This window comes from Tachysurus fulvidraco, chromosome 7 (assembly GCF_022655615.1).
Source record: "Tachysurus fulvidraco isolate hzauxx_2018 chromosome 7, HZAU_PFXX_2.0, whole genome shotgun sequence".
Classification (NCBI taxonomy): Eukaryota; Metazoa; Chordata; class Actinopteri; order Siluriformes; family Bagridae; genus Tachysurus; species Tachysurus fulvidraco.
Window position 1 is genome coordinate 21,824,962 of NC_062524.1, and position 22,394 is coordinate 21,847,355.

General features: G+C 34.5%; 1 protein-coding gene across 5 annotated transcripts; it reads left to right on the forward strand.

The window, feature by feature from the left end:
• Positions 1-3,401: 3,401 nt before the first annotated feature.
• si:cabz01007807.1 lies at positions 3,402-21,866 on the forward strand. Of its 5 annotated transcripts, XM_047816530.1 has the most exons (36): positions 3,402-3,512; positions 3,598-3,657; positions 5,489-5,533; positions 5,847-5,903; positions 5,999-6,748; positions 6,878-6,940; positions 7,539-7,676; positions 7,879-7,944; positions 8,038-8,097; positions 10,689-10,724; positions 11,009-11,071; positions 11,151-11,186; positions 11,282-11,341; positions 12,159-12,218; positions 12,341-12,415; positions 12,499-12,549; positions 12,658-12,714; positions 12,815-12,859; positions 12,990-13,046; positions 13,944-13,994; positions 14,107-14,187; positions 14,284-14,334; positions 14,429-14,527; positions 14,626-14,679; positions 14,766-14,849; positions 14,943-14,996; positions 15,577-15,660; positions 15,775-15,828; positions 15,926-16,009; positions 16,103-16,156; positions 16,685-16,768; positions 17,321-17,413; positions 19,741-19,780; positions 19,888-19,942; positions 20,244-20,577; positions 20,890-21,866. In XM_047816530.1, the coding sequence occupies exons 1-36, from the start codon at positions 3,510-3,512 to the stop codon at positions 21,301-21,303; spliced, it is 3,552 nt and encodes a 1,183-aa protein (XP_047672486.1). In that variant the 5' UTR covers positions 3,402-3,509; the 3' UTR covers positions 21,304-21,866. The 5 variants fall into 5 exon arrangements, with proteins under 5 accessions (XP_047672486.1, XP_047672487.1, XP_047672488.1 ...); XM_047816531.1 differs by lacking the exon at positions 13,944-13,994 and having other exon boundaries at positions 12,812-12,859; XM_047816532.1 differs by lacking the exon at positions 5,847-5,903 and having other exon boundaries at positions 12,812-12,859.
• The last annotated feature ends 528 nt before the right edge of the window (positions 21,867-22,394 follow it).

The following is a 22,394-nucleotide window of genomic DNA, read 5'->3' on the forward strand; positions in this document are numbered from 1 at the left end:
GTTGAATTATCTCTCTGCTCAGCTCGGTAACTCCATCCACCAGTTCATTTTCTGTACTTGAGCCAATGCTAGGGGACTCGGGGAACAAGGCAGAGGACACCTTGGACAGGGCGACAACAAAAAGCTATCTTTTTTTAGACACTTTGTGTTGATACTCATTCTTTCTGAAATTCAGTCAGTTGTATTCTTTATCTGTTAAGTACAATTAAATAAAATTAATTATTGTAGAAAACCTGTCTTCATCACACAACTTTCACAGAAACAACTGACTGGTTGTCAATATCTGATTTAAACATATACCATTAGCCCTTGTGCTGCCAAAACAGCTCTGCCCTATCAAGGCATAAACTCCATTGGGTCAGAAACCACTGCAAAAAAAGCAAATTCTTTGAATTATTTAATGCTTTATTTTCAGTACTGAATGTATTTATTGAAACTTCCAGGTAAATCAAAAGACTTGGCTCGTTCTCTGTATTTCTCAGTCAGATGCATAGATTTTGTCTCCACAAATAAGTTAAGAAGTTATGATGGATTAAGAATAAATTTGTAGTGTTTTAATTAAAGATGTTTGGATGATATGTACTTTTTAGACTGGTGAGATTTATGTTATTTATTTAACTCAATTTATTTATCTAAAAGAAACAGAAACTGCTTGTTGAATGCATTCACAATTGAACTTTCTTTTATGAGAATAATCCTTTGTGCCACGTAAACCTCACAATATGATTAGTTAAATTTACTTTTGTTTCCATAATCCACAAATATATTTTACTCCATTTTTTTTTCAGTGTGCTATGTTCATCTGAGATACACAGAAGAGTCTGGAAATATTGTCTAAAATTCCAGCCAGTTTTGTTGTTTCTCACAAAGAATCTTGATCTGAAGCTTTTATCAGACAAACTGATGCATGTTGATGATAAACCTTTATTACATAACATTTATGAAACAGAAAGTTTGCATATTGTACCCTATTTATGGTAGCTTGAGCAAAATTCAACTTACTGGTTGAGCACACCCACACACACACACACACACACACACACACACACACACACACACACACACACACACACACACACACACACACACACACACACAAAAATGGAGTAAAATATATTTGTGGATTGTGAAAACTCTTGTTATTGTGGATTATTCTCTTAAAAGAATGTTCAGTTGTGAATGCATTCAAAAAGCAATTTTCCATTAAAATAAATAAATAAATAAATTTGAGTTAAATGAATGACATTAATCACCAGTCTAAAAGTGAATAATTCAAACTAGCAAATTGAGATAAATATGCACGTTGTATTTAGCCTTTTGATGAACATATTTAGTGCCTCACCTAAAGCATTAATTAATTTACAAATCAGAATAAAGCTTAAATTAAAAGAATTAGCTTTTAACAGTGTAATTTTCTAAAGTCTGGAAATAAAGTGCACATCTACAGCTCTCAAAACATATCCAACCTGATGTTAGATTCTATGTTCTTTTACAATTTATTGTGCTTTTATTTTACTGTATTAGTCTATAAAAAGAACTCCACTAGAGGGCGACAGTTTGGTTTCTTCATATTGGTAAGTATGTTTTTATAATACAGTTTTTTTTTTATATTAAGTAACCATACTGGCGCTAATCATGCGGCATTAGTTTGGATTAGATTAGATTGAACAAGTCAAGCCAAGCCAAGAAGCTATTATTGAATTCAATAATTTATTGTTATTCAATATTATTAATTTAAATTCAAATTCATATGTATAGCGAAATATAAAAAATATTGTAGAAAGTACAAAAAGGTTAACATTATACAAAGATTTATGCAAAGATTCAAGATTAATATTTGACTTGTATTTAAATGTGTTTGTATTCATCCCCAATGAACAAGCATGAGGTGAGAGAAACTCCCTTAGATGAAAGAGGAAGAAACCTTGAGAGAAACCAGCCACAAAAGTGAACCTTATTCTCATTTGGGTGACACTAGAGGGTGTGATTATTAACTGTGATAAACACTAGAGAGCGTTATTATGAATAATAATTTCTACATACAGTACATATACAGTCCGACAATTGCGTATTGATTAGGAGGTTGTCATCCTCATAGACAACGTTTCTTCAGGTGCAAATAGACACTTGAGTTTGGGTGGCAATAAAATGCAAAATGGTTGAAAAAGGTGTAAATGGCATGATGTGTGTAAATTAGTCACATGGACATTACACGTTACAGTAATGAAGACAAGAAAGCTCAACTCTGCAAATGCTCTCAAGTCAAGACAAGTCAAGTCAAGAAGCTTTTATTGTGATTTCAACCATATATAGCTGTTGCAGTACACAGTGAAATGAGACAATGTTTCTCCAGGAAGCTAGATAAAACAAAAACAGAGCTAAGGACAGACAGTAGTAAGTTAGTCCTAGATACATAAAGTGCATCTGTGCAACCTGGTGCAAACACTGCAGGACAGAAGACAAGACAATGCAGGAAAAAAGACAGCGCAAACAAAAAATACAAGACAATACACGAAAGACAATACACAAAAGACAGTAAACAGAAACAGCGCTGCTCAGTGTAAATACTGTATGTTCAGACAATATTACGTGTGCAGAAATATCGGAATGAACACAGTGTTATAAAAGCAGTTACCTGAGATATTGTAAAGGATTGTTCAAAACAGCAATCAATCAACTGAAATGTCAGACAGAATGTGCAAATAGGAGAAAGTGTGCAAAAAACTAAACAGATTGATGGATGTATATTGGAAGAGTGTGTATATGGTGTAGGTCTGTGCAGTCCATACAGCTGATGTGCATGTGTGTGTGTTGTGCTCAGTACAGTTCAGTTATTAAGGAGTCTGATGGCTTGTGGGAAGAAACTGTTACATAGTCTAGCCATGAGGGCCCGAATGCTTCGGTACCTTTTTCCAGACGGCAGTCTGACCAGCTTAGCCTGTATTTTGGCATTTGTGGCTCTGGGCAGTCCAAATTGTCTGGAGAATAAATGATTGCCTAACAATATCTGGTTCCCCGAGTATTCTGGGAAAGTTATTTTTGGTTATAAAAATAAAACAAGCAAAAATACCAATAAAAATGTTCTGTATTAGTTCTCTTTATGCTATTACAAAAAAATAAAAACTTTATTGGGAGGTTATCTACAGAGAAAGTTTTTTTGGTTACCAGAACAAATATCCAAACAGAAACAATATATTAAAGTTACTGGAACCTCACAGGCTTCTTATAATATGACCATGAAGACATTCTGATGTGTTTTTGAACACATGTTGTTTTAGTGCTGCACGTAAATTTAGGACTGGTTTTTTAATCACTGAAATTCATGCCCACGATGACAGAATGAAGCGCGTTGAGTGAGACTAACTGGCCGGACGAGTTCACATATTTTCTCTCACATGTTGCTCGTGTTGTCTTTCAGAATTGCGAAAGTTGTCACTCACGACTTGTCTGCAGAAGTAAAAGCTCTGATCTGCTCTGTTTGATTTTTAAACACTTATACACAGAGGAACATGGTAAGATGAGACAAACATTTAAAAGAAATTAAGGTTTTGGAAAGGTAAATTTGTTTCTAAATGGGATGTTTCTCATGTGTTTCAGGAGGTGCGAGATGATCACGTTGGCAGACAAAATGAGGTCACTTCAGGAGAGCGACAACTGGTAAGTTAATAATAAAACAGCACAATTTTAGACTTACTCGATTATCATTTACTCAGTGATTAAATGTTGTGTTCTCTCTGCATTTTTATATTTAATTCCTTCACCACTTAGTGATTCTTGTCGGTAAAAAGACACATTTTGGTCTCTGATGTTTGTTCATAGTTTCTAGTTCATAGTTTTTTACAGTTGTAAAAAAAAAGAAAGCCATTTTTGTATTACAACATAAAAATGAAGATGCAAACTTTTTATTATTATTATTATTATTATTATTATTATTATTATTATTATTATTATTATTATTAGTAGTAGTAGTAGTAGTAGTAGTAGTAGTAGTGGTAGTAGTAGTAGTATCATCATCATCATCATCATCATTATTATCATTATTATTATTATTATTATTATTATTATTATTATTATTATTATTATTATTAACTAAACAAAATGTCAAAACGTTCATCCATAGAGTATAATTTCTTACAACAGTTGCATTTCAAAATAATGCAGTAATACATATAATCTTTTATATTAAAATTAGTGGATGGAACTATTTTTGACATATCCGTAATTAGTTATTACAAGTCGGTTATCTTTTTTTGTGTGTGTGCAATGCACCATGTTTTATGTGTTGCAAAATTCCATGTGTCAGCATGACTGACAAATATCCGTTTTAATTTTCATTTGCAGACCATTTAAAATGTTTTAAACTGTATTTACTGTATATCTTTTAAACACATGTTTGAATATGGACATATTCAATGAGAGTTCAGTGTATTATAACTGTTCCTACAAACACATTTGTTGTGTTAAGTATTCTGCCAAGCTACAAATTGATTTTTTTTAGTGGATTGATCAATGATCGCAACTTTAATTCGATTTTAAGATAATGTAGGGATAAAACAGTGTAGGAAAGTGGGGGAAAAACTGTATTACAAGGTCTTTGTGGAAGATATATATATATATATATATATATATATATATATATATATATATATATATATATATATATATATATATATATTCAAAGAGGATGTTTGTATTTGCTCAGCAAATATTCAGATTTTAAAGAAGATATTTAATGTGTAACAAATGCCATGTTATAAAAAACTGCTACATAACATGTTTGGAATAATTGTGTTAATAACATTTTGTTTGCATATCAAGCAAATCAGAATAAAAGCCTATACAAGGCAAACGCATGCACAAACCTACATTTAGTCTAGAGTACAACTTTAATAACACAGAATGGAGCAGTATGCTACATTTTTAATGCACAGTTTTATTTTATCTAAAACATATTAAAAATAGGTACATTATTTAAACATGTACAATATTATTTGGCATATTTATAGGAACCATAGTGTTTTTAAACGTTTCACCCATTTTTATTAACATTGTCATTCGAATTCTAAGTAGAGTTATTTATAAGCATTATAACTTTAATAATTTGATGATTATTTCCACCGCTGTAAACAAAACACTTCATAAACTCTGGGTGTCTTCATATTGTTCTAGAGGGCATAAGATCGGTTTACTGTATCAGTCGGTTTAAGTTACATTATGTTTCATGTCATCCTTGTGAAACAAACTGTATGAGTCACTAACAAATGGTATTTTGTTGTTAACCTGACTTTAAATGAACTCCAACTCTAAAGCAAATAATTGTTTAGCCAGTTATTTGCAGTCTAAACATGTAGATTCTTTAAATATGACTAGACTGCTGTGCCTTTTATGAGAAGGGTTAGATGTTGAAAGTAAATTTAATCTTGCTAATACCCTGAAAGACCATCAGTTAATAACTTTCTTTCATTTATTTATTTATTTTTTAAAAAAGAATGGATGTCTGAAGTCACTGAACCCATTTCTACACCAAGCACAGGTAAAAATAGCTCCACCTTTCTAGTTCCTAGCTGTTTGTGTTGGACAAAAATGTTAATTAAATATAAAATGTTTCAAAGGAGCCCAGGGACATATTTTGTTACTGAAAAAATTCTACTCCTTCAAAAGCTATCTTTCCTGAAAATGGGCTTGCAAAAAAAATGTGAATCCTTTTATCTTGTTTACGGGTCGACTGCTTTTTTTAGTCCAACTTCATTCCAGATACATATCTGTGAATTAGGGTGGGTGTGATATGGGGTGTGATATGGCTACAGTACATAGTTTTAAAATGGCTTTATGATTGTTACTTTCAGACAGTAGACAATGGGCTCGGCTCAACAGTCACAAACCCATTTTTTACTCAAGGCAAAGTAAGCTATAAACTCATGTATCCTTTCTTTTCTTCACTGCAAGATAAAAACAACAAAAAATGAATTTATGACCTTAATATGACTTTATCTTATAGGACGCCAATGGGAACACTGTTTTCAGAGACAACAACAAAGACTTCATTTTAAGTAATGGACTGGAAAGTAATATGTGGTCTCACTTTCCAACTTCCTCTACAACATCACTTGAGAGTGACTGGGCTGTTTTCCCACCTCCTACTCTCAGCCAGAAAACAAACCACACCACATTCCCCAATCAAAGATGGGACATCGGCCAAGTTTCACACTCTGCTACAACGTCTGCAGGGGGATTAAGAGAACAGAAATCAAACATTTTTAAACCTTTCGAAGAGGAAACCAGTGCCTGCCAAAGAATGGTGGCTGATGAGACAACATCGGAGGAGAGAGATTATCTTTTAGATTTCATACTAGCCAATCAAAAAAATGATGAGAAATCGATTTCTTCTTCCGCAGCATCTAGTCATATGGAAGTTTCTGATGACTCGTCTAGTTTTTTACCTGCCACATTTATCACCAGTGACATTTTCACAAACACTGCTGCATCTCAGTCGAGTGATATCTTTCAAGCTCCTGAGTCTAGTGTACAGAACAGAGTATTTCAAAAAATTCAATTATTTCAGAACCCAACATCTGTCCAGAATGGTAATACTAATTTATCTGATAATTTCACTGTACATAACGGACAGTTCAAGCCACAGGACAGCCACTGTAGCAAAATGGTCCTGTCTACAGATCTGAGTCATGGAATATTCCAGGAGACTTCCACATTGCCTTCACATCTTAATTCACCAACAAATGGAGACCTGGTAGGAACATCTTAATAATCTGATCATCTTAGACAATCCCATCTTTCTTTGCAGGTCCAAATGATTTTTTTTTTTTTTGAGATGTTAAAAACCATATAAAAACCAGTACAAGCTGTTTCTATTTTGCAGATGTTTAAAAGACGACCTCCCATACCAGCTCCACGCAATAAGGCTCCTAAGAATCCTGATCAGGTAAACAGAGGTCTAGACCTGCAAAAATGTATCAGTCCATCTACCATGCTTTATTATTGTGCTCATACTTTTCCAACATCCAATAGCACATGATACCATTTCACATAAGCCTAGTGAATGTTTTGACACTTCTGAACAGAGACTGTGAGGACGGTGACCTGAGACCTCAGATCAGTATCAGCAAGCATGGTTTTCAAAAATGCATATACTGTAAGGTGTCATGTACCGAGCTCACAATTACATTCATGACTGAAGTGAGCATGCAGAGAAACTTAGAAACACTAAGATATGCACACTTACTTTTTTGCAAGGTTTACACTTTGCTTGTGTGTAAAGGTGCAGATACTTTTAACATTGACCCTCACTTATGTTCCAGTAGGTCGCCCTTGTGCCGGTTTATACACCGTATAATAGTTAACAGCAAAATTTCGTCCTCAACTGTTATTATGTCCCCACTTTGCTTCGTACGATGTAGTTTATTTATTTTTGGCAGAGTATTGACAATTATCAAAACTCGTGTTCTCATGCTTTGTCTGGAAAAAAAATGGAAAAGGTATTCATTGGACTGCTTAAATCTTATTTTCTGTCCATTTCACAGAGTATCCATCATGACATTTTTTCAGCACCTGCAGTATCTGTACCTACTGATAGAAAACTTGCACAGACATTGTTTACACCTAAGCCGGCTAATCCCTTCTCCTTACCCACTGTGCCAAGAGCTAAAAGTAATAGCCAGGTAATTTGTGTCCAATTACTCTTTTTCTTTTTTTACTATTATTATTATTGGATTAGAGGTATATACTATAGCAGTTTGTTTTTATCTAATAGTAATTTAAGAGTATCATGTCTGATACTCTTGTAAAGTCTACAGTAATAACGTTACACTACTGCATAGATGAGAACATGGAAGGAGTAATTTCTGTGTTTTCGGTTGACAGGACACCACAATATCTGATGAGTTAAAGTCAAGCCAAGTTTATGAAGACATTCTTTTCATCGGCCAGGTGTGTGCTTTTGTGTTTGTGCTTTTGTGTGCTAGCATAAACCCTTATGCTTGGACATGTGTTTTAACATTGTGCCTTTCTAATGATTTCCAGGAGAAGTGTGTGGAGGACTGGCCAGAGGACAGCCCTGAGCTTAGCCCTGACTGGAAACCTGTATGTAGTTCATTAAACACCTAATTACCTCTTTATTAGGGGCACATCACTGACAATAACTGCATAAAGTTGACTGTAAACATTTTCATCCTATTATAATTTAATCACAGCAAAAGGGCATTTAATCTGTTAGGTTTCGCAGATCTTCCTTTGTTAACAAAATCAATTCCTTTTTTTTCTGTCCTGTTTCCACTAAAGTTTAAGATTCCTGTTTATGACTAAGAGGACTGATAGCTGATGTGATCGTTTGCTGTTGTAGCTATTAACACTCAATGTATAGCTTATCGTGTGTTCTGAGATGCTTATCTGCTCACCACGGTTATAAAGAGTAGTTACTTGAGCTACCATAGGCTTCCTGGCAGCTTGAACCAGTCTAGCAATTTTGTTTTTTTTCTCCATATAGCACCATATCACCAAAGTATTCCTCATTCTGCCATGTGTTGTGGCCAAAATCTGTGACTTTATGTATTGTTTTGCCACACAGTTGCCCGATTGGATAATTTAAGAAATGAGACTTGATGGGTTTGACAGTTCCCATGGCAATTCTTAAATTAGATTAAAGGCACATGACTGCCTTTAGCAGAATTTTTAGGATTGAGAAAATAGCCTCATGTGACATGGTGATGAGAGGATCTGAGGTTTTCCAGAATCCATGCTGTTTTTTTGAACCATATGTCAGCTGAACTTAACAGAAATGAAATGCCACAGCACAACTAAGGCATGCTATATATCATTTGTGTTTCTTTCTAGCAACAGTTTTACAGTGATTAACAGGTAGAAAGGGTTGCATGAATAGTTGTCAAAGAAATATGAATGGAACATTTACACTTTGCGCCTCAACAAATTCACGTCACATTCAGAGTCAGCATTATAAGTTCCAAAATTGCGTCAACAAAACCTACGCAGGTGTTTATGTTAAACTCTCCACTTATGTGCGTATGTTGTATTTCTGGTTGCCCCATTTTAGCTAATTACATTTCCTATGTGCAGTGCAGTGCAGTGTAGTTTTTTTGCGCGTGTGAGTTCTGTCGAGTTCTCTGGGAGGAATGTTTTGACAGGAGTTGTGTCTAAGCCACCAGCTTTAAAGACAAGAACTGTCCTTTAAAAAAAAAATCACGGGATAGATCCCTTTGCTATCAGTTTCTAATACAATCTAGCATAAAAGCAAAAGACATTTAAAAATACTGGATATAGAATATAATGATATATAAATGAGATGTGGGCACAGATTCAAATAAATGTCTAGTAGTAGACATTTGATACTATAATGTAAATACTGGATATTAAGGCATCTAATCTCAAACAGGGCACAAAAAATTATAAGAATTATTAGAATTGCGTAGGTATTAAGATTTGGATTCCACCCACATCTTCTGTGTGCATCATCTTCATATTTTTGTACTAGAAGTAGGTCAATATTTTTTACAAAGCGTATGAAGCCTAGGAATGAAAGTAGTTCACAAAAACATGCCAGAAGCAGGATCGACTACTCTAAATTTGCATTGCGTTCAGTTGCATGTGTGAGAATTTAAGTGACGCCAAGTCAAGTTAATGATGTCTGTGATGAAGTAAGTAGAGAAATGAAATGACGTTTCTCCAGGACCATGGTGTCGCAGCATAAACGTGTATGTGAATGAACAGCATATTATCGTTAACTGTAATTTATACTGTTGTTTTCTGTGCTGTAAAATAATTTTCCATAACGTCACAACTCTGACGTTAGTTCTGAGTATACGATGAATGAGCTTCATTATCTAAAACAAATAATTAGCAGATTTTAAAATATGTGGTGGTTAACAACTAAACTGGTTTACTAAAGAAAATATATAATGACTTATATGGTAAAGTTTTTGTAAGGAGACATTTAACAATTCTATAAGTCTCAATCTATCACTCTAGTATCAGTTTTCGTTCTTATATTTTCTGCACTTTTTGATTTCTAACAAGTTTTACAACATTAAATGTAACTATAAACAAATTAAAAGCATGACATGTTGTTCAGTAACAAATTGCCATGGAATACAACACTCAGGCATGCTATTTGAATGGAAACTAATACATTTTCCTATAACATAACCCAAGCATTTTAGTTCTTTATATAGCATTTAACATGTTTTTTTTTTTTAATTCTATGTTATTATTGACTCCAATTAAGATGCCATGTCATCTGATCTCTTTTCATTTTCAAATCATTGTGGCCACTTTAATAGTGATAATTAGAATAAATAACTCATGTAATAAATTAATTAATTCAAAATGCAAAGGGAATATTACCCTTGGATGTCATCTCAAATATATTTGTATGTACTTAGAGTCCTAACCATGTAACCTGTCAGACATTGTTTGTTTTTTTCAAACTCCTCCTGTACACGCCCAAATAGCTGTCTGAGTAGTTATTAGGTCTGTGATTATAGTATGTAAAACCTGAATACAAAAGCGTACAATGTCAGTATTCTTTTCCCTAAACTCAATTTTGAATACAGGCAATTGTGACTATTGAATGTATATTTCATTTCTTTGTTTAGCTCTATAGTTATAATGCAGTATTGCAAAATACAGTACTTCATCTTTGTACTTGTTTACTTTTTCAGTCTGGGAAATTTAAATTAAGGAGGGAGTCTTTGAGGGTGAGTAATTAATGAGTGTCACATACTTCATATTCATTTGTGCCAAAACATTTATTTATTTATTTATTTATTTATTTATTTATTTATTTATTTATTTATTTATTTATTTATTAATAATTATTATTATTATTATTATTATTATTATTATTATTATTATTATTATTATTATTATTATTATTATTATTTAATTTCTAGTTTAGAAAGTGTGGAAATGGAGATGTATTGTTTTAGTTGAACATTTAGACAATTTGAACATACACTGAAAATGTGTATGTTCTTGTTAGATTGTTTTAGAATCTGAGGCAGCCCTAAATTCAGACACTCTTGGGAAGAAATCCAGCAAAAAGGTAGTTTTGTCCTTTATGCTATTTTATTTAAGAACGTGTCTGGGATCACTGTCTTCATTAGAATTCCCTTTCTTTTTAGAAAAAGAAGATGAGCATCTTAAGAAAAGGGTCAACGGTAAATAATACTTTATTCAAACTTTTTTTTTTTTTTTTTTGCAAAACTTCTGTTGTAAAATCAAGGCATGTTGATAAAATGTTTTTGGATTTTAGGATAAATCAGGAGATGGCTCAATAGTTCCACACATAGACACAGTTCGCCCAGAATCAAAGGTAATATATACTGTACATATATCCAGGTTGCAAAACAGAAACTGTCAAACTAATTCACTGATATTCCCCCAAACACTGCTACATTTTCTAACATCATGACAATATAAATCCTACATGTTATAGCTCAGCCGTGGCAGCCTTTGTGATTACATGCAAAATAGCTAATCATTAGCAATAATGTTTATTGACAGTGACTCAATCAACCTCAACTCCACAACTAACTGACGAGCGCAAAGACATTGAGCATTATGTTATTTCAGCAGTGTGTACAGATGAAGAGGTGAAAGAGGCGTGGCCAAACTACTACATAAAACTCTTTAAGTAGTAATGAAGTGAGTAGTGTAGGAAACCATTATAGTGGGCTCTCAATTGGCCAAGGATATGGGTTGTTGTTTGGAAAGTCGGGGTTCAGCACTATTAAGCTGCTGCTGTTGGGCCCCTGAGTTAGGCCCTTAAGCTTTTTTGTTCTAGAGTTGCTTTATCATGGCTGACCATGTGCTCTGACCCCAACCTCCAAATGCTGGTATATGCAAAGAAAAGAATTTCACTGTGCTGTAATGTATATGTGACAAAAAAATGTCTTCTTCTCATGAACCTATGCAGAAAAAAACTAACTTGTCAATGAAAGAAGTTTAAACTAAAAATTCATAACATAAACCTTTTGCACAATATCACATTAAAAATATTAATAAGAAAGTAGTTCATGGTGGATCATTCCTCAACAATGATATTCTTACAGCCCAAAAGTTGGAGATAGTATAGCTTTATGTAATGCCATTGTAATATAGTATGTTTTCTATATTTTCCATGTCACTAGGAAAAATATCCTGACAGCTTGAACGGTGCATATGGTGATGCATTGCCTTTTGGGACAAAGGTGGTCAAAAATAATATATAACATTTTTATAAAATAATTATACTTCCACTTCTTTATATTCTGTATATTCTTATATTCACTTGATTTTTATAAGCATGAATTTTTTATTATTATTATTGTAGTACCATGCATCAGATGACGTTTTTTTGCCTGAAGAAGAAGACCAGAATACAAGAATAAAGAGCAAATCAACGAAGGTTTTACTCACTCTCTTTTATTCTAAATATGTATTTGGTTTTCATTATGCATGACTTAATAATGATTGTATTCATTTCCACAGAGTAAAATGACAAAATTCGTAGTTCCTCATTTGAAATACAGAGGAAGCAAGGTAATTTCATTAATGAAATTTTAATGAGCAAAGTTAAATATGTGAAACTACAAAAGTTCTGCTCTTTAGGGAAGAGGCTCTGTCTGATTTGTTTACTTCTTTTAACAGAAAAAATCTCTTGGTGACGTTTTTGAAGACGGATCACTGTTTCTACAAGACCCCAAGGTTTGCACTGTGATCTTTCAGTAGCACCTAATGAACTAATGACACATGTGTTATGTTTTATGTACTGTTATTCTAATTAAAAATCCCTCTTTGACAGAAGGAACCAATGAAATTCAAACCGTCTTTGTCTCACAGAAAATCTGAGGTAAATTATACTGTGATGTAATAAATATGTTAATTCCCCTCTATTAATTAATTTAATAAGTTACACAGTGTGAAGGTTGACTCATTATCATTGTGCTGTACGTTCTTATGAATTGATATACTTTTTAAAGGATTCTATTGAAGAACTGAAGAAGATAAATGGACTTTCGTTTTTGGAGGAATCAAAGGTATTTTACGACTGATCATCAGGATAAACTTTACACTTTATGGCCCGTGACAACCACATGTGCATGTTGAACAGTCCTTTCCAAAACCATCGGCATTAATATGAAATTAGTCCCCACTTTGCTTTAACAGCCTCCACTCTTCTGGGAAGGCTTGGCAACAAATTTGGAAGAATGAAGTGGGGATTTGCCCATTCAGCCATAAAAGCTTTAGTGAGGCTGGGCACTGATGTTGGACAAAAGCCTGGTGTTCAGTCAGGCAAATCACATTCTTCCACAGCAGCATTAACAAACCGTGACCTTGCTTTGTGCAAAACATTGTCAAGACAGAATAAATTTGGGCTAGGCTTGATCCAATAAACAAAATCCATAATACTGCATCATATTATGACACAATTGTGTGATTCCAGCTTTGTGGCAACAGTTTGGGGAAGAACCATACATGGCTGTGACAGTCATATATTATATATTTATATAAAATATAGCAAACTTCTGTTTGGGTCTATACCTTATATAGGAAGATACCATTTTTAAACATATGTTGGTCTTTGGAAAACAGTATATATAGTATATATCTGTATAGTATATAAATTGAATACAAAGCATTTTAGAATCTGCCTGTCCTTGTAAGAGATAATTGCACCTCAAAATTGTACAGACTGTACTGCACAGGAGCATCACGAACATTTTTTGTGCTGGTTTATGTTTGCATAGCCAGTAATAAACCTGGAGCTGTACAAATAAATTGATCATAAATTGAACAATAAATCCAGTGTGTCACCATAACAGCTGGTAGCCTATAAGGGATACATTCACTTGACTCATGCGCGTGCATATTTAAAGTTTTATAGTATTGTTGATTAAAGATTTTATACATATCTGATATGTATGTTTTTCTAGGAAAATGTAAAAGCTGAGAAAGAAAATCGTCGTTTCTCTGCTGACTTACTTGTATGTACCATACTTCAGTATGAGATTTAAGTACTGTTTAGTGCCTTAAGATTACATATTCATATTTTACTTCATGAGAATTTAGCAAATGTTTGTATGTTATAATGCTTAGGCAGAGTACCAGCGTGAACAGTTTTCTCCAAAATCTTCAGACAGCAGTGCAAAAGTGCAAGAATTGCAAGACTTTCGAAAAGTATGTCCCTAATGCTTTCTCTTATCCCTGTCTATGAATCCACATAAATGATTTATTGATGTAATTAATTAATTAATTAATCTATTGTCTATACAGAAGAGATCTTTTAAATTCACAGTTCCTTACTTGCATCGAAAAGGATCCAAGGTACTGCTTTGTTCTGTAATTAATGTAAGACTGAATTTTTTGTTCCTGACATATGTAGACGGCTTTCACATTTTGTTTACAAAATTGTTTTCAGAGTACCTTGGTGGATGATATTCCACAGAAAGGCAATGATCTGTTTAAAGCCAGTGACATTAATGGGATGGAGAACAATGTATTTGAAGATTATAGTCAGGTATTTTAATTTAGAGATGATATCCTGGGATTTGTATTAGTTAATGAGGATTTTCTGATGATGTCTGTAAATCTTTGGAAATATTTCAATTCTCATAGTTGAGGAAGTCTCCTGTACAAAGGGTTTCACCAATCATTCAGAGAGACGCAAAGGTTAGTGTGTTTTTTATACTGTTTATTCTATTTATAGATGGATTCTATGCTGAGCACAGGACATGCTTTTGTTTTGTGATATTTAGGGCCTAAAGGATGCAGAGAAAGGAGGGGATCTATTTAAAGCAGGAGACATTGCAGATGATGACTGGATGGAGAAGTATAACATGGTATCTGTTCATCTATGTTTTCATTGCTTATGTTCACATAATCTCTTAGTCATCAAAGCAAGTAATGTGTGTCGGTTCTTTGTATGTGTTTAGGAGTCAAAAAAAGAGAAGGTAAAAAAAGGACGTCTTCCAAGCAGAGAATCAAAGGTACGGTTATTATGTACTAGTGCCATGTGTATATACACAAGTTTACTTATGTTACACTGCCAAACCATTTAGCATGCCTTCCAATATTTGTTTGCAAAACCAATAAAAATCACTTACAGAAGGACCTAGAAGTGAGGCTAGAAAAAATATTGGAAGGCATGCTGAATGGTTTGGCCATAGCTCTCGCTTTGGAGTGCAAAAACACAACCTAAAATGTGCCTAGCTAACCTCTTAATCTTAAATAATGATCCACCGATACAAACACCCATTCAAACAACAGAAATATTAAAACAAAACAACTCTCTTATAATGTTGGACATTATAATAAAAGGTTTCAGTGCTGTTATACTCCCATATAGAGGCTTTCACTGGGCAGTGCTGATAATATTAAAAACCAGTGTTTCTGTTTTCTCCACCAGAAAATAAAAATAAGTAATAAACAAGCGAGAAGCAAATACAAAAACACAAGATGAATTAAACAGTTCCCAAGTATTGCAATGTAGCTGTACTGTCTTTTGTTTCATTCCAAAATGATTGAGTGCTTATTATGTCTCCTCAATTTTTATATTTGGCCCTCAAGGCCAGGGACCAACTGTGCTTTCCCGAAGACATCGAACCATCAGGAGCTACTTCTGGTGATTATTATCTTTCAGAAGCAGCCAAGGTATCCACACTCAACCTTTACTTAACGTACAGATTTTATCCTTGGATTTGTATTAGTTAATGAGGATTTTCTGATGATGTCGGTAAATCTTTTGAATTATTTCATTTCTCATAGTCGAGGAAGTCTCCTATACAAAGGGTTTCACCAATCATTCAGAGCGAATCAAAGGTTAGTGTGTTTTTTTATACTGTTTCATTTTGTTTAATCTATTTATAGATGGATTCTATGCTGAACACAGGACATGCTTTTGTTTTGTGATATTTAGGGCCTAAAGGAGGCAGAGAAAGGAGGGGATCTATTTAAAGCAGGAGACATTGCAGATGATGACTGGACAGAGAAGTATAACATGGTATCTGTTCATCTATGTTTTCATTGCTCATGTTGACTTAGTCTCTTAGTCATCCAAGCAAGTAATGTGTGTCGGTTCTTTGTATGTGTTTAGGACTCAAAAAAAGAGAAGGTAAAAAAAGGACGTCTTCCAAGCAGAGAATCAAAGGTACGGTTATTAGGTACTAGTGCTATGTGTATATACACAAGTTTACTTATGTTACACTGCCAAACCATTTAGCATTTTTCAAAATATTTTCCAATATTTTTTCTAGCCTCACTTCTAGGTCCTTCTGTAGGTGATTTTTATTGGTTGCGAGCTTGGAGTGCAAAAACACAACCTAGAATGTGCCTTGCTAACCTATTAGTCCACCTATACAATGATCCACCGATACAAACACCCATTCAAACAACAGAAATATTAAAACAAAACAACTCTCTTATAATGTTGGACATTACAATAAAAGGTTTCAGTGCTGTTATACTCTCATAGAGAGGCTTTCACTGGGCAGTGCTGATAATATTAAAAACCAGTGTTTCTGGTTTCTCCACCAGAAAATAAAGTTACATAATAAATAAGCATGAAGCAAATACAAAAATACAAGATGAATTAAACAGTTCCCAAGTATTGCAATGTAGCTGTACTGTCTTTTTAGTGCTTATTATGTATACTCAATTTTCATCTTTGACCCTCAAGGCCAGGGACCAACTGTGCTTTCCCGAAGACATTGAACCACCAGGAGCTACTTCTGGTGATTACTATCTTTCAGAAGCAGCCAAGGTATCCACACTCAACCTTTACTTAACATACATATAAGTTAAAGAATGATAACATATCAGTTATCTTGAAAATCAACAACCTAAGGATTAGAAAATGTGCTTCCTGGTTAGTCAGTATTGTGAAATATCAAAACAACAGAGCTTGATTGCCTGGCCAGTTGTTACTGCTGCTTTCAGTTTCTACCTGCTTTGTTTATCCTGAGCAATTACCAATTTGCCTTGGCTTTTCTGTGTGTAATTAAACCAGCTTAACAAGCTGTTACACCCTGTAAAATCAAAGGGGTCACCTCCTAAAGATTTCTGACCATGTGACTGCATTTTTTTTAACGTGACAGTGCTCTGACCCAAAGTCTTCCAAAAGAAATTATATTTAGATTTTGAAGAAAAGTAAGAAGATAATGGAATCAAATGAATGCTATTATCATTTATTTAAAAAAAAAAAACTGTCTTTATCAGCAATCTTCTTTCTTACTTTCTCCCAGCAATAAGTATTTTTTCGTTATTGACGAGTGTAAAATATATAACAGATGTGATTCACTATCTATTTCTTCAGGCTGAGTGGATGTCCTCCCAGATGGATGTGAGGCGAGCAAGAGCACCCACTGAAGACGAGGAACTGGAAGCAGTGACGGAGGAAGTGGATGGGGTGAGTCTTACAGCTTTTGGTCATTCTAGTCACTCACAGAAAAAAACATTGTTTCATAATTTTCAAAAATCAGGAATTCATTGAGCTGCACATGTATGGAATAAAAACACTGTCAATAATAATCGTACGTAATTCAAAGCATTGTGTGTAAATTTTAATTTAGTTTTGCGTAATTTAAAACTATTGTACGTAATTATGTTTTTTGTGAAGTTGGATCCCAAAATTTACGGCCACGACAATTTACAGATACGAGATTTTGTGTGTTTGTTCAAATACTACTCCAAAATATACGACTATGACAGTTTACAGACACAACGCTTGTTTTCACAACACCTCTTTTTTATACACGAAAACGGTCTGCGAAACAACTGTCAAAAATACGTCATCACATTCACAGGCATTACTATCCGAGGGAAGATGAATCGATTCCACAAAGCGCATGCGCCCCGCCCTCTTCTAAACCACTCATAGAAACCACTGGTGCCGAAATGGCGGGTTAGTTATCACTAATAAGAGAGAGAATTTTGTGCTAACACTTTAAAATAATGGTCTGTTGGTAACGAGTGACTATGCAGGAAGTAATAGGTAGTACTGCATTAACACTGAGCTTAATACTACTAACTAATATGGAAGCAAGATGAACTAAGCAGTATAAGTAATAGCATAGGAAATCGAACCCCGACCCTGGAGCTGTGAGGCAAACGTGCTAACCACTAAGCCACCGATATGTTTTCAACCAATTAATCTTGAATGTCCTTTAATACCACCCATATCATAGTCTTTAACCAGCTGTGATTTCTTAATATAATGAGTTTTGTTTTTCCACAGAAATTGGAAAACGATCAAATTAGCTTTCTTAACATTAACTGTAGAAACATACAGGGAGTGGCATGGATAGATTATTTTGGAAATAGCTCAAAGATTTCCTCATATCTATTAACTGGTTAGAAAAGTTAACGTCTTCTCTTCTAATAGCATAAAGCATTTAGATAAAACTATTCCTAAATATTTCACTTCGTCTTTAACCTAAATTGAAGAGAGGTAGCTCACATTTTTTAATATTAAGGGTAAATCCTGAAGCTTTAGGGAAAATCGAGACTGAATTTAGGGCAACATCAACCATGAATTTATTCTGTAATAGGATTGCTGTGTCATCTGCAAATTGACTAATTTTAAATTCCTTTAGATCCCATGCAAATGGGGGTTATGATTAATGAGTAATATAAGTGATTGAGTGGCTAGAATAAACAGTTTGGGAGAAATCAGGCATCCCTGCCTAATACTGCGGAGCACTTCAAACCTAGGAGTTATACTCGGTTTCAGGGATACAGAACTATATGTCAGTATAAAACATCTTAATTATTTTACAAAAATTACTCCCAAAACCTAAAAACTCTAAGATTTCAAATAAAAAAAGTATGTTCAACAGTATCAAATGCCTTGTAAAAGTCAAGAAATAAAATAAAAACCATTATTTTAAAGTGTTAGCACAAAATTCTCTCTCTTATTAGTGATAACTAACCCGCCATTTTGGCCAGTGGTTTCTATGAGTGGTTTAGAAGAGGGCGGGGCGCATGCGCTTTGTGGAATCGATTCATCTTCCCTCAGATAGTAATGCCTGTGAATGTGATGACGTATTTTTGACAGTTGTTTCGCAGACCGTTTTCGTGTGCAAAAAAGAGGTGTTGTGAAAACAAGCGTTGTGTCTGTAAACTGTCATAGTCGTACATTTTGGAGTCGTATTTGAACAAACACACAAAATCTCGTATCTGTAAACTGTCGTGGCCGTAGATTTTGGGATCCAACTCCACAAAAAACATAATTACGTACAATAGTTTTAAATTACGCACAACTAAATTAAAATTTACACACAATGCTTTGAATTACGTACGATTATTATTGACAGTGTTTTTATTCCATACACATGTTTCTATCCCATCTACATGACATCCACACACAATAGGTTTCCTTGTGTGTTTTCGCTGTGACTGACACATAGTAAAAATGTAAAAATTGGTGAGTTGGTATGGCAAAGAAAGGTAAATCAAATAGTCATCCACCAAATCAGCAAGCAAAGCAAGCTTATTTGAAAATGTTTCCCCACTACTTATTTTGATAGCAATCACTAACAAAAAGGCACTTTCTACTTATACACACACACACACACACACACACACACACACACACACACACACACACACACACACACACACACACACACACACACACACATACACACACACACACAAACACCAAACAGGAGTCCTCCTGGGTCCATTTATTTATTTGTATCCATACTAATTCGGTACCCTTCCTTTGCTTTGCAGGATACTGACAGTCTAATGGAGTGGTGGAGCACAGTAGAATGTAAGCATTCATTAGTATTGCACATTTGCAAAATCTTCATATTTCACCTTTTAAACACATAAACACTTAAGCCATAATAAAGATATTTACACAATCCTTTTCCTCAGTATGGGACGAGTTGCCATCTGATGAGGAACTCAGCTTGAAGGAAGATGAGACTAAGTAAATCACTTTAAATTCACTTGTCATTCATTTAACCAAAATTTTCCCAGAGTGAAACTTGGCTTTATATGTATGAGGACATCTTTTATGCCATAACACACACACCCAACTAGCGTATCTGCATCTGCAAATGATGCATACATCATTAGGATTATACTGTACATACTGGGTGTTTTTTAATATCTATAAAAGCCAAACCATTGACCTGGGTCTATGAAAGACCCGGCATTAACTAATGAACAGAGCATGATGCAACACATAAAAAAATAAGAGTTCATCCTCTTCTTTCTTTCTTGATCAGATCTTTCACTGAGATTGCTGAAAAAGTTCACCAGGGTCTCAGAGTTTTCTATAAAGTTTTCACTGAGCATGCTGAAGTTCTGTATCAGCATGTGCTGCGCCTCTACACCATTAGTGATGACATCAGCAACTTCCACCGCCGTGCTAAGATCGCCAACATCACAGGTGGCACAACCACAGCTGTGGGTGGTGTAGCAGCCATCACTGGCCTGGCACTGGCACCTGTCACATTAGGGGCTTCTCTGATTGTATCTGCTGTTGGGCTAGGGGTAGCAACGGCAGGTGGGATCACAGCAGCTTCGGCCAGCATATCAGACAACGTCCACGACATGAATGTACGTTTTATGCTTTCGTTTACTTTCTTTGCCCAAAATACAGTATTAGGTAAAGATTTGAAACTTGCTACTTGTAACTCATGTTTTAAATAATCATCAACGAGACTTTCCTTTTATTAAATAATATCTACCTATGTCATGTTCTACCTTTGGAATTAAACATAAACTATCCAAACCGTGTTGGAGAGTTGCTCACTGCTTAATATTCCTTTTATAGTGAAATTACAGTAGCACAATAGCAAGATCGAAACTGGTAACTATTTCATGTTTTCATTCATTTCATTCACTTTTACTATCTTCTTCATCAACCAGGACCGTAAGAAGATTGAGGTGGTGGTTCAGGACTATGAGACCCGGCTAGCAGAACTCCGGCGCAGCCTGCACTTTGTGGCTGAAGGTGTGCGCCGAATGCGCTTCCACCCTCTGCTGCGGCGTAATAATTACTATGCTGGTGACTGGGAGGTACGGCGAGCCCTTCAGACCATCAGCCTGGTTGGAGAACCAGTACAGCATGCCGAGGATATTGTGGAGAAGTCCACTGTGGCTCTGAAAAGTGTGTGCAAAGGCATATATAGTTACTTTAGCAAGGATTCGAAGGAGCTGAAGAAGGGCTGCAAGAAGGAGGTGACAATGCAAGTGAATATGTTAGCTAAGCTGCTGCATGAAGACTTAGTGATGCTCAACTCCATGCGAGAACAATTAATGGAAGCTATGGGACATGTTTAGAACAGAAAATAGATAAATAAGGCATTTAGAACATTGTTATCTAAGCTGTTCACATGCTACTCATGATGGAAGATTTTGACTTCTACGATTGTATCATAGTGTATTACCTTAAGCAGAGACCTCTGACAAGGAAGTCACAGGTCAAAAAAATCAAAATGCATAGAAAATATTAATATAAATGTAGGACTATTATTGGTTTCTACCTTTTTTTTCTGTGGAGCATTTGATTCTGTTTAGATGTACAGAAACATAACGTAACTTCTATACTTTAGATAAACAGTTTCTGTGGTTGGAGTTTTGGTTTCCTTCTCCTTTGTGCAGTTTAGTTCTTGTTTTAATAATCACTTCCACAATGAGAAATATTCATGGTAGACACTATTCTGGGATTTAGTTGCTCTTTAGTTCTCATCTGTAATCTGTATACTAAACATACAGTAAAAGACTGAAAAAAAAAAGGTAGGAACTTAGAATCCTAATACTTTTATGTACATTGTACTTGTGTTTGCTTACATTTAGCAGAGTGCAACCTAACATTCTCAAAAAATAAAAGTGACCAGCTGAAATCGCATTGCTTTATTTAAATTTGGTTGAAATTTGAAGCTAAATATGGTTCAATTTGAAGTTTGCAAATATTATGACAAATTAATACAAGCAGACTTTATCCCACAGTGCTGTTATATTCTTCAATCTGATTGCTCGGAAGGATTTGATTATTTTCTGACAGTAGAGAAGTCCGATCCAATTATATAAAATATTCTCATTCTAATATGTTATCATTTCTAGAGAAACAGCTCATTCCCAGGGACTTAAACGTTGGACACTTTTCATAATCTAATGCTAATAATTACAACAAAGGATATGTTTAATCACTAATGGTATTTGAATATCTTATTTTATTTTATTTTTATTATTGAAGGAATCTTTGTGTCAGCATTTTCTAGGGGACTAAGGCTCGCAGACGTACCACAATATTAAATATATGTGGGTGAAGGAATAACATGGTTCATTAATAAATGTGAAGAAATATTGTGCTGTCAAGTTGCTGTGGTATAAGTGGAATAACATTTCTGGTAACTGGAAAATAATCAACC